This window comes from Chiloscyllium punctatum, chromosome 6 (assembly GCF_047496795.1).
Source record: "Chiloscyllium punctatum isolate Juve2018m chromosome 6, sChiPun1.3, whole genome shotgun sequence".
NCBI lineage: Eukaryota > Metazoa > Chordata > Chondrichthyes > Orectolobiformes > Hemiscylliidae > Chiloscyllium > Chiloscyllium punctatum.
This window is the reverse complement of record NC_092744.1, coordinates 23,474,231-23,487,543: the sequence shown is the minus strand read 5'-3', so window position 1 is coordinate 23,487,543 and position 13,313 is coordinate 23,474,231. Positions and strand designations below refer to the sequence as shown.

Genomic DNA, 13,313 nt, shown 5'->3' with positions numbered 1-13,313 from the left:
GAGGAAAACAGCCAGTACAGTCATAATGGGCTGATCCATCTATTTTTGAGCGGCACATTCCATGCTCTTTTTGACATAAATAGTCCAACATGAAGGGGAAGGTTGAAGAACATGTACAAAAATCATACTTTGATTTTTAATTGTTATGATTCATGTAAAATTTTAAACATTTTAATATTGCAATATTTATATGTCTTTTTTTTTTAAAAACACAGCAGGGAGGTCCTATCACACTCAGAAAGGAGGGTAAACATTTGGATCCCAGACGCAGGTATGTTCTGCTTAAACAGTGGGAGCTGGGGTGGGGAGAAGAATAACTCATTGTTTATGTTCATTGAGATGAGGAATGGTTTTGCTGGAAATCATTGCATATGTTCTAAACCAGACAGCTAGACAATGAAGGATAGAACTAGAGCCAATCTTTGCAAGCTTTTCTTTAGTTGTACATTACAAACCACCTGATGAAGCAGCAGCGCTCTGAAAGCTAGTGCTTCCAAAATAAACTTGTTGGACTATAACCTGGTGTTGTGTGATTTTTAACTTTGTACACCCCAAACCAACACCTGCACCTCCAAATCATTACAAACATGCACCTCCTAATACAACAGACTCTGGTTTCACTCAGCTCCTTTGCTGAGGTTAGCTTTCAAATTCAAACGTATTAACTGAATTTACATTCTGCAGTGATGGGATTTGAATTCCTGTCTCTGGAGCATGACCCTGGGCCTCTGAATTAATATTTCAATGACTTTATCATCACAGCAATGTCTCACCTATTTTGACTATGTGGTAAACCTTGAATCGAACTTTGATAAAACTTCCTAAGCATGAGAAAAAGAATTTAAACAATTGAGGCTTTATTCTCAACAATAACTGAGGATAAGGAGCAAGTTTGTAGTCTGATTAGATTCGATTACTTACAGTGTGGAAACAGGCCCTTCGGCCCAACAAGTCCACACCGCCCCGCCGAAGCGCAACCCACCCATACCCCTACATCTACTCCTTACCTAACACTACGGACAATTTAGCATGGCCAATTCACCTGACCTGCACATCTTTGGACTGTGGGAGGAAACCGGAGCACCCGGAGGAAACCCACGCAGACACGGGGAGAACGTGCAAACTCCACACAGTCAGTCGCCTGAGGCGGGAATTGAACCCGGGTCTCTGGCGCTGTGAGGCAGCAGTGCTAACCACTGTGCCACCGTGCCGTGCTCCCCCTCACTCTGTCTGGTCCAAAGCTAGCCCTTTTCAATTTCTGGGTCGTTGTTAAACTTACCAGATTGAGACCCACTCCAACATAGGGTCTGTGTCTGTAAGTCAAGCAGGAGGCAAGTTATTGTAAACAACTGGCTACCAATTGAAAAGGTCACTGATGTGTAACTAAGATCCCATTCATAAACAGATTGAGAACCAGATCAAGAGGTTTTCATGCAAGCAAGGTGAGAAAATTATTTTTCACATAGCATCTCGTTAGGGTCTGAAATGCACTCCCTGAAAATGTAATAAGGGCAGGTTCCATTGAAGTATTCAAAGGTGCACTTGGGGATTATTTAAATAGAAGCAAGGTGCAGGATTGTGGGAAAGGCGAGGCAATGGCAATAAGTTAAACTGCTGAGAGAGTAAGCTCAGTCATAATGGGCCAAATGGCCTCCTTCTGCCTCATAATTTGGCAATTCTGTGAAGTGTTACTTCTGTTGAAGAATGTCAGGATTTTCTATTTCCGTCTGGGGCCACAAGGGACATTCCTATTCCTCCTGGCTCAGAGAGAAAGTAATAAAGTAATCAATAAAGAATAATTTACACTTCTGGCATTCCCTGGTGACTGCATCTTATCTCAAAGTCCACCAGCCAGCATTGGTTAATAATACTTCAAGAGACCCACCTATCTGAATTATGAGGACATTGCACCCAGCACACAAGGCCTACATCACGAATGTGTAAGCCAACACAAAAGAAGTAACCCTTGCTCACCAAATCACCAATCGCAGATATGTTTGTCTGGGGCGGTATTGATAGAAGTAATCAGTGTACAATAACCTTGTGAAGATCAGAATTGTTAAAACAGCAACACGACAACACCCCTACTCCAAGTCAGAAATTTTTGTTGGTTTTTATTCTTCTGATTGAAATTATTTTGTTTTTCTCATTGGATATCTCCACAGAAAATGCAAAGGAATGAAATGGATTAGCTAAAATATGAGTTTTATAAACAGCATAATAATGTTGATTGGGTCTTCTTGGATCGAGACTGAGGCATATTATCATTGCAGTATCGATTGAGCCTTTATTCTGCATCAAGCCTATATTATGCTATGCACAGGTTGCTTCAAATTGAACATAAGTTGACTGTATAAATATTTGATTATTTAATTGTATTCAATGTTTGGGCTTTAACAGGGGAATCACTTTTGCTCCTACGTATAGGAGCAAACTTCCAGGTCCATCAGGCACCATTGGGACTTGAGTGCATCCTGAATACCACACCAAATTCTAATTCAATTTTCATAAACTTAATTTGAGGATTTGCTATTTGTTACCCCTTTAAGGAACTGGCACTTATTAATTAATGTTAATTTGGTTGAATTTGCTTTGAAAGAATATCTTGGAGGGGTCTTATGGTATACTGGTACTGCCACTACCTGTGAGCTGGAAGCGTGTGTTCAAGTTCCACCTACTCTAGAGGTGTGTAGTAACATCGTTCAATAGGTAGATTAGGAAACTATATGAAAGATTATATAGGACCAGACTGAAATCAGAAGACTCTGGATTAGTGGTGCTGGAAAAGCACAGCAGTTCAGGCAGCATCCGAGGAACAGTAAAATTGATGTTTCGGTCAAAAGCCCTTCATCAGGAATACAGGTAGAGTGTCTGAGGGGTAGAGATAAATGAGAGGAGGGTGGGGGTGGGGAAAAAGTAGCATAGAGTAGGAAATGACCTGGGAGTTGCAGTGGGAGAGGGACTCCCTGAGATTCTTGTAGAGAGAGGGGGAAAATTCCTTCAAGGTAGGCATCCCTGAAAGAGGATTTGCAGTAGGGTTAAAATCACCGAAGTGAAAACAATGACTGCAGATGCTGGAAACCAGATTCTGGATTAGTGGTGCTGGAAAAGCACAGCAGTTCAGGCAGCATCCGAGGAGCGGTATAATCGACATTTCGGGCAAAAGCCCTTCATCAGGAATACAGGCAGAGAGCCTGAAGGGTGGAGAGATAAGTGAGAGGAGGGTGGGGGTGGGGAGAAAGTAGCGTAGAGTAGGAAATGACCTGGGAGTTGCAGTGGGAGAGGGACTCCCTGAGAGTCAGAAGACTATTGGATTAGGAGGTGCATGTTTATATATTGTAACTTAGTTACCCATCGGTGACCATTTCCATTGGCAGCCAGTTTTCTTCAATAACTTGCCTCCTGCTTGACTTGCAGACATGGACACTGTGTTGGGTGGGTCTCAATCCTGATAAATTTAACAAAGACCCAGAAATTGAAAAGGCCTGGCTTTGGACCAGACAGAGTGAAGGGGAACATCAGACTACAAACTTGTTCCTTACCCTCAGTTACTGTTGAAAATAAAGCCTCAATTGTTTAATTTCTTTCTCTCATGCTTATGAAGTTTTATCAAAGTTTGATTCAAGGCTTACCACATAGACAAAATAGGTGAGACACTGCTGTGGTGATAAAGTCATTGAAATATTAATTCGGAGGCCTAGGCTCATGCTCCAGAGACAGGAGTTCAAATCCCATCACTGCAGAATATAAGTTCAGCAAATTCAACATTTGAATTTAAAAGCTAACCTGTTAAAAACCCATCTGGTTCACTCAACCCTTCAGAAAATAAATTTATAATTTGTATTGGCCTACATCTGACTTCAGATCCAAACTAGGAGAAAAAAAAGTATGTGGATGGTTAATAATCAAACAGTCATCAGAGGACACGCTGACAACTGAGTGAAGGGAAGTCTTGTTTGAAAGGACACTGCAAGATTCCCCTAGAAAGCCTGGATGAAGAGACACTGCTAAAGTTGGGAGGAGTTTTAGATACTAACCATAAGAATGCATTTCTGCTGAAATTGCATCCAATCTATAAATTTAGTGCAGCTTTTGTTCCTGAGAGTTTGTGTGAAAGTTAATCTTTAAGCTTGAACCTGACACTGAATAAGTTTCAATTTGAGTTTCTATCTCCAAAGTGAGTAGATCACATAGGTTTGTTTTGATAGATTTAATATTATTATGTTGAATCTGGAGGTCTTTTTGTGCCGCAGCATCACTACCTCTGAATTGGATCTCAGGGTCAACTCTTATGCCAGGACTTGTTGGCTGTGGAAGAAATGTTCATGGTACAGTTCAATGGGTTCAATATCCAGTCCAGTAACCTCCTACCATCTTCCATTACTCTTCAAAGGATGACACGTGTGTGTGTGAATATACACTAATAAAAGTAGACCTTGTAGTAGATCCAATTCCCCTCCTGGATGACTCCATTTTACCATTGAAGGAGACAGTATCAAACATAAAGTTAAAAATCACACAACGCCAGGTTATAGTCCAACAGATTTATTTGGAAGCACTAGCTTTCGGAGCACTGCTCCTCCATTAGGTAGCTGAGAGCAAATATAACCTGGACTATAACCTGGTGTTGTGTGGTTTTTATCTTTGTCCACCCCAGTCCTACACCGGTATCTCCAAAACATCATTATCAAACAACATCATCCTAGAAGCACAGTGTTAACAAATTACTAAGAAATATCTTATCTGCAGTTTAGTATATTTGTTGATTGTTAAGTCACTTTTAGTCAATGTTGGTTTTAGTTGGTGTCTTGCAGTAACAGTCTTGCTATCTGACTCTACGAGGTCTCAAAGTTCTGAGGAATGGTCACTGGACCCAAAATATTAACTTGTATTTCTCTCCATGGATGCTGCCAGACCTGCTGAGCTTTTCCAGTAATTTCTGGTTTTATCCCTTGGAAATACATATCGTTTTTATAAAGGTTATGGGTCTTCCTGGGAATCAGAATGGAAGATAATGTCAAAGAAATGAATTGAATTGAATTCGCTTTATTGTCACATATATTCAAATGAGTACAGTGAACAGTTTATAAGTCACCACTTACACTGCAATCTTATGTACAAAGATACCTAAGTACAATCCTTAGTTACAGAATAGAGAACTGAAGAAAATAAAAATTATACTACAGCTGTACACAGCATGACTATAGGTCAGAAAAGCAAGAAGCAAAATTAAAAAAGACAAGCATCTAGTCTTTCTCCAAAGGTTCTCCTTAGAAGACCAGCACAGGGGGCCTCCATGTGGTCTGACTGCAGGCGGCTACCTCCCTTCACACTGGGCCACTGATCCCTGCCATCAATGCTCTGGCTGCTGGCACCTCCACCGACCGCCAACCCTGGGCGGAACTGGATGACTGAGGCCGAGAGAGGGGAGGACAGCGGGAGAAAAGAAAAAGAAAAAGAAGAAAAGTATTAGGGGGAGAAGAGGAGTTCCAGCTGGAGCATCCTACTCTGTTGCCATTTTTCCCGGAGAATGGAGTGTATCTTGTAAATGGTACAGACTGATGTCGCTGTGCATCAGTGGCAGAGGGAGCGAATGTTTAACGTTGTGAATGGGGTATGAATTAAGTGTCCTGCATTGATTAGATTAGATTACTTACAGTGTGGAAACAGGCCCTTCGGCCCAACAAGTCCACACCGACCCACCGAAGTGCAACCCACCCATACCCATTCCCCTACATTTACCCCTTCGCCTAATACTATGGGCAACTTAGCTTGGCCAATTCACCTAACCTGCAAATTTTTGGACTGTTGGAGGAAACCGGAGCACCTGGAGGAAACCCACGCAGACATGGGAAGAATGTGCAAACTCCACACAGTCAGTCGCCTGAGGCGGGAATTGAACCCGGGTCTCTGGCACTGTGAGGCAGCAGTGCTAACCACTGTGCAACAGTGGATGGTGTCAAACTTCTTCAGTCTTGTTGGAGCTGCATGCATCCATGCAAATGGAGAGTATTCCATCACTATCTAGACTTGTATCATGTAGATTATGGCTGAAAATGTGTTGCTGGAAAAGCGCAGCAGGTCAGGCAGCATCCAAGGAACAGGAGAATTGACGTTTCGGGCATCAGCCCTTCTTCAGGAATCCCGAAACGTCGATTCTCCTGTTCCTTGGATGCTGCCTGACCTGCTGCGCTTTTCCAGCAACACATTTTCAGCTCTGATCTCCAGCATCTGCAGTCCTCACTTTCTCCTTCACGTAGATTATGGACTGTGTTTGCGAAGTCAGAGAATGAGTTACTCTCTGTAGAATTCCGAGGTTACGATCTCCTTTTATAGCCACAGTATATATTTTTATACATGTTAAAAATAGGGCAAACTAAAGGTGATTCTTTCCTGCAAGTTTGCCCACAAGTCACACTCCATATCATACTGGCTGTTCTTTCACTGTCACTGGGTTAAACTTTTACTACTCCCTCCCTCAAACCACAGTGAGTGTCCTTGCAGCCCATAGGCTGCAGCAGTTCAAGAAAGCACTCACTTCTGCAGGGTAATTAGACATGGGCAATAAATGTTGGCCTGGTCAGCGATGGCCATGACTTTAAAAAACAGGTACTGCTAGACTTGAACAAGTGTTTTCAGGGCCTTTTCTGTTCTTGTGTATCTCAAAAAAATTGTTGTTCTTCCTCCAGTTGCTATTTGTCAGTCTGTGAAAAAGCTAAAAAATAAAAATTGTCCATTTTGATATTTTTATTCCAGACTACATCACAAGATGTGATTTTAACAACAACTCAAGACCATTTTGTGACTGGATCCAAACTTGCAAGGGTGACAGTGGAAACTGGATAAGGAACAAGCATGCTACACCCACATTGGGAACAGGTCCAAATGGAGACTATCCGAATGGAGGTGAGATTTCTCAAAATTGAGATTTGGTTGAAGCCCCAAGTTTTGCAGTTCCTTCCTTTAAAATTTCCATTTCTCAGCATCCTTTTTCCAATTAAAAAGCCCCTTAAACCCAACAACTTTAACCAAACTTTCAGTTAGCCATCCTAAAATCTTCTTTGGTATCTCAGCATCAAAATGTATTTAATAACTGCTAGTTGGAATATTTCACTAGGATGACAGCACGATATAAATGCAAGTTACTTTTGTTAGTTTTAGCAATATGTGTGAACTTATCATCTGAAATATTATCAGTGAAAAGCATAAAGTTATATTTTATTGAATTTAAAAAAAAACTATTTTGTACAATTTTATTAGCCAAGCCATGCTTTTCTTAAAAAATGTGTTATTTCATGGCAAGGCCAGCATTTTGGAGTCATCCCCAATTGCCTTCTGAATTTGCTTTGGAATAGTGGATAATGGATATCTGGTCAGCATGGATGAGTTAGACTGAAGGGTCTGTCTCCATGCTGCATACCTCTATGACTCTATGACCCAAAACTCTAACTCTGCTTTCTCTCCACTGATGCTGCCGGACCTGCTGAGCTTTTCCAGCAACTTCTATTCTTGTCTCTGAATTACAGAATTCGCAGGTCTTTCAGTTTTAATGTTAAAAAGGTTTTGAACATCACTTCCTTTTAACTTACTAAGAAACGGACTAGAAGGAAATGATTCTCTAAGTTTAATGAAGCTATTTTCAGTGATTTAAAATCAGCTACTTATTGACAATGGATTGAGGATGTGATTTAACAACTGTTACCTTTATCTGACTTGCGTTAAGCAAATTGCACAAAGTTGCCCAACCAAAGCATCATTAAACATTTTGAAGCATTATTTTTTAAATTATGCTTCATAACACTGCTCAATTAAGTTGGCTCACAGCAGATTTAGGGTTTAATGATGTGTAAACTACTATAAGTGAAAATCAAGCAAAAGTGCTTCTCAAAACAAATGTAATTTTGTGCACAGTTCGATTGCCAAATCCACTCAAAATAGACATTGTATCCTTCCAAGTAGCCTATGGTATGTTATGCATTTGTCAAGTGGTGCTGAATCCTTTTCCATATAACTTCCTTCCATTTTATTTCTTAACCAGTACTTTATACAAGATGACAAAATCATCACATGAATGTCATCAAACTAGAAACTCATAGACTCAGGCTAATGGCCTTGGAGGTATGGGTTCAAAGTAGCTGATGATATTTAAATTCAGTAAGAAAACTTTTGAATTCTAGTTTTATTAATGATGACCATGAAATCTATGATTGAATATTGTAAAAAAAACCCATCTGGTTCAGTTGTTCCCTTTAGGGGAAGAAATCTGCCATCCTTCTCTGGTCTGTAACTCTGGACCCACAATGATGTAGTTGACTTTTAAATGCAAAGGCCTAGCAAAACATTCAGTTCAAGGGCAACCAGGGATGGGCAAAAAAATGCTTACCCTGCCTATAATGCCCCCATTCCATGGAAGACCAACAAATAAAATGAAAACACTTTGCACTGTCAGAGGTGCCGTCTTTCAGATGAGACATTAAACTGAGGCCCAGTCTGCTTCCTCAGGCATATTTTAACAAACCACAAGGAATTATCCTTGGTGTCTGTGTCAATACTTACCACTCAATTTGCCTCACTAAAACATATCATCACTGTTGTTCTGACAGTGATAAGATCACGCATTTGCTGTTGCATTTTTACCTTGCGATAGTGAAACCCAAAGCTGCAGATGATGACCGAGATCACCTTCAGCTCAGTGGATGAAGAGGAATAGTGGCCACCTTTCAGGAGCATTACATTGGCTGTAAAGGGACTTTGGCTAGATCTGAGGTTTAAAAAGGACACTACTGCAATGCAAGTCTTTCTTTCCTTCCTTTCATGATCTGAAAGATGGTGCCTCCAAACATGCAGTGTTCCCACAATGCTTGAGGTTTAAATCCTCAGTGTTAAGATTCAGAGGCAGGAGGGCAGCAGCATGTCAGTTTAGATCATAGACTCAAGTCAAAGAGTGGAGATAGACTCCAAGAGTTTCAGACTGAAAGGCAAGTTCACTGTGGAATTATGGTGCTCTGGTTAAAAGTTGTATTGAAACTTTTCTTTTTTGAATTGTTGTGTATTAGATGGATTCTTCATTTATCAGGAAGCCAGCAATTTTGCTCCATCTGGATCCATTAGGTTGGAGAGTAAGGAGATCAGTGTGTCTGGGGAAATATGCATCGATTTTTGGTACCACATGATGGGATCAGAGGACCAAAATGAACTGAAGGTGTTGGTTACAGACTATGCAACTGAAAGAGAGGTGTGGAGTGAAAGAGGCAATCAGGGCTCCTCCTGGCTGTACACTTCAAGAACAGTTAATTTTCCAACAAAATCCAACATACAGGTCTGTAAAATGTGTCATTATAACCAGATTATATACTTGCACAAAGACATTATGACTTTTCCTTTGCAGTTTCACTGTGAAAATCTCACTAGTTCACACAAAAGAGTCCACAGTCAGACCGCCAGCTCCCAGGACCTTTCATCACATTCCTTCTGAGCTGCTTACGGCTGAAAATAATACAAACATGCAACATAAGAACAAGGAGCAGGAGTCAGCTATTCGGCCCCTCAAACCTACTCCACCATTTAATGAGACAATAGCTTAAATGGCTGCTACTTCATGTCTACTTTCCTGCCTAACCCTCTATATCACAAGACCTTAAGAACGCAAGATATAGAAGCGAAGTCTGCTCTGCTATTCTCTTAGGTCACTGCAGATCTGATGAGCCTCAATTCTACTTTCCTGCCTTTTCCCCATAATCGCTGATTCCCTTACTGATTATCTCAGCCTTGAATATACCTAATGACCTAGCCTTTACAGAAATGAATGATACAGATTTATGACATTCTGAAATAAAAAAAATTCCTTATCTCTGTCTTAAATGTGCCCATTACTCTGAGATTATGTCCCAGAGGTCTGGTGTTCGATTTTCCCACAAGAAAAAACAACTTTTCTGTACCTACCCTGTAAAGGCCCCTAATTGTACATTTCAATAAGGTCATCTCTTATTTTTCTAAATTCCAAAGAGTACAGCCCCAATCTATTCAACCTGTCTTTATAAGAAATTCTCCTTTCTCAGAGTCAATATAACTAAACTTCTCTTCACTGTCATATCAGTACATTTCTCTTGTATGAAGAGACTAAAACTCTTCATAGAATTATAGGTTGGTTTTACCAGTGCCTTGTATAGCTTTAGCAAGACTTCTCTATTTTTGTTCTCTATTCCCTTTTAAATAAAGGCCAACATTCCATTTGCCTTCCCAATTACCTGTTGAACTTGGAAGCTAGCCTTTTGTGATGCACGGACCAAGTCCCTCAGATCCCTTTGTGCTGCAGTATTTTCCCACTTAAATAATATTCAGCTCTGTCCAAATGCCAAACCTCACTTTTCCACCATCATGTTTCTTCTGCCACTCTTTTAAACTGTCTATGTCCCTCTGTAGACTCTTGTGTCATCCTCAGTACTTGCCTTCCCACCCATTTTGTGTCATTAGCAAATTTGTACATTCACTTTCCTCATTCAAGACATTAATATATGTAAATAATTCTGTCCCTAACACTGGTCCCCGTGACACACCACTAGTTACAGATTGTCACCTTAATCTTAACTCTGTCTTCTATTACTTAGCCAATCTTCTATTCATGCTAATATGCTACTCCAACCCCATGGGTTGTTATGTTATAAAATCATTTATTAAAAATGGAAGCTCGTACTAAATATCATATTAAATAACCCTAGAATCCCTTGTCTGTTAAAAATCTATCCAAACCTACCTTGAATATATTTAGTGAACCAGCCTCCATTATTTCCTGAGGAATAGTATTCCACTGAAGAACATGCGTCAGAGAAAAATAAATCTTCATTTCTGTTGCAAACAGTAGCCCTGATGCTTTAAACTGTGACCTTTAGCTCGCTACTGTCCCACAAAGGAAACATACTCTAACTAATCAATTCTCAACCCCTTTGTTTCTGTTGTGGTTCTGTTCGCCGAGCTGGGAATTTGTCTTGCAAACGTTTCGTCCCCTGTATAGGTGACATCCTCAGTGCTTGGGAGCCTCCTGTGAAGCGCTTCTGTGCTGTTTCTTCCGGCATTTATAGTGGCCTGTCTCTGCCGCTTCCGGTTGTCAGTTCGAGCTGTCCGCTCTAGTGGCCGGTATATTGGGTCCAGGTCGATGTGTTTGTTGATAGAGTCTGTGGATGAGTGCCATGCCCCTAGGAATTCCCTGGCTGTTCTCTGTTTGGCTTGCCCTATAATGAAGTTGCATCAGGACACTATTCAAAAGGGCCACAACACACTGCCGCACACCAGAACTACAAAAAGAGGAAGAGGAACACCTATACAAAGTATTCGCCAAAAACGGATACCCTCGCAATTTCATCAACAGATGCCTAAGGGAGAGACAACGGAACGAGGACATGCCACAACCCAAAGGACTAGCCACACTACCATACATCAGGAGCATTTCTGAACTGACAGCCAGACTACTGTGAATACTAGGACTCATAACAGCACACAAACCAACAGCCATGCTCAGACAACAACTCACCAGAACAAAGGACCCGATACCCAATATGAGCAAAACTAATGTCGTGTACAAAATCCCACGCAAGGACTGCACAAAACACTACATCGGACAAACAGGAAGACAGTTAACGATCCGTATACATGAACACCAACTAGCCACGAAACGACACGACCAGCTATCCTTAGTAGCCACACACACAGACGACAAGCAACATGAATTCGACTGGGACAACACTACCATTATAGGGCAAGCCAAACAGAGAACAGCCAGGGAATTCCTAGAGGCATGGCACTCATCCACAGACTCTATCAACAAACACATCGACCTGGACCCAATATACCGGCCACTACAGCGGACAGCTCGAACTGATAACTGGAAGCGGCAGAGACAAGCCACTATAAATGCCGGAAGAAACAGCACAGAAGCGCTTCACAGGAGGCTCCCAAGCACTGAGGATGTCACCTAGACAGGGGACGAAATGTTTGCAAGACAAATTCCCAGCTCGGCGAACAGAACCACAATAACGAGCACCCGAGCTACAAATCTTCTCCCAAACTTTGAACCCTTTGTTTCTGCCAAATAATTAAACTCATCACAATGACAAAAATGATTTTGCATCTCCTTAATCTTTCTCACTCTGTAGATGCATAAGTTCATTCAGTTAGTTTCTCAGCTATTCTTCTTGGCAAGGTTTATTTTATTTTTCTTGGAGAAAGTGAGGACTGCAGATGCTGGAGATCAGAGCTGAAAATGTGTTGCTGGAAAAGCGCAGCAGGTCAGGCAGCATCTAAGGATCAGGAGAATCAACGTTTCGGGCATAAGCCCTTCTTCAGGAAACATTTATCAACATTTATAAAATCATGAGGGGTATGGATAGGTTAAATAGCCAAGGTATTTTTCTTTGGGTAGGGGAGTCCAAAACTAGAGGCATAGCTGTAAGGTGAAAGGGGAAAGATTTAAAAGGAACCTGAGAGCAACTTTTTCACACAGTGGGTGGTATGTGTATGGAATGAGCTGCCAGAGGAAGTGTGGAGGCTGGTACAATTACAGAATTTAAAAGGCATTTGGATGGTTTCATGAATAGGAAAGATTTAGATGGATATGGGCCAAATGCTGGCAAATGGGACCAGATTAATTTAGGATATCTGATCCTCATGGATGAGTTGGACCAAAGGTTCTGTTTCCATGTTGTACATCTCTATGACTCTATAAGGCTCCAAGTATAATTTCTAATCTTGTCCAGGACTGGTGACTACAATTCCCTTGGAAGACTGAGTACAGGATCAGATCTGCACTCAGATGTGATTCTCTACCATGCTAACATTGCAGGTGTTTTTTGCATACTCTCTGCTTCCTGTTATCCCTATGCGAGTTTACAATTTTCACAATTAAATTTGTTGTGGAATCTTAACAAATGCCATTCAGAAGGGGAACCAAAGAAATCTAAAACGGAAGGGAAAATGGATCTTGTTTGTTCAGGCAGTGATAGAGTACATTAGTGCTGAGCTAGCACGACACAATGTGGATCATTTTTGTTGTGGATTCACAAATTGAACGGATTTTCAGTTTTTGTTAATATTATAGGTAATATTCGAGGCTGTTCGTGGACGCACTGAATATGGCGACACAGCGATTGATAATGTAGCTGTCAGACGTGGAAACTGCGACAGTGGTAAGATTTGAATAAAGGCTTTTTCCCTCTACATGTGGATTTCTTTTTCTCCTGCTGCGAGCAATCTGCTCCCAAGTTCTTTCACAAGAGTATTCTCTATAGCTTGTTCTTGTTCTTTCATTTTTCATCTCTCCA

The 13,313-nt window shown here is 41.1% G+C and overlaps 1 protein-coding gene across 1 annotated transcript in view; it reads left to right on the top strand.

Annotated features, from left to right (window-relative positions):
- LOC140478623 (IgGFc-binding protein-like) overlaps nucleotides 1-13,313 on the top strand; it is a 76,494-nt gene that overhangs the window by 6,337 nt on the left and 56,844 nt on the right. Inside the window, exons 2-5 of the mRNA XM_072571841.1 lie at nucleotides 216-271; nucleotides 6,757-6,906; nucleotides 9,057-9,319; nucleotides 13,091-13,178. Coding sequence (XP_072427942.1) covers nucleotides 216-271; nucleotides 6,757-6,906; nucleotides 9,057-9,319; nucleotides 13,091-13,178 — 557 coding nt within the window. The remainder of the gene's footprint in view (nucleotides 1-215; nucleotides 272-6,756; nucleotides 6,907-9,056; nucleotides 9,320-13,090; nucleotides 13,179-13,313) is intronic.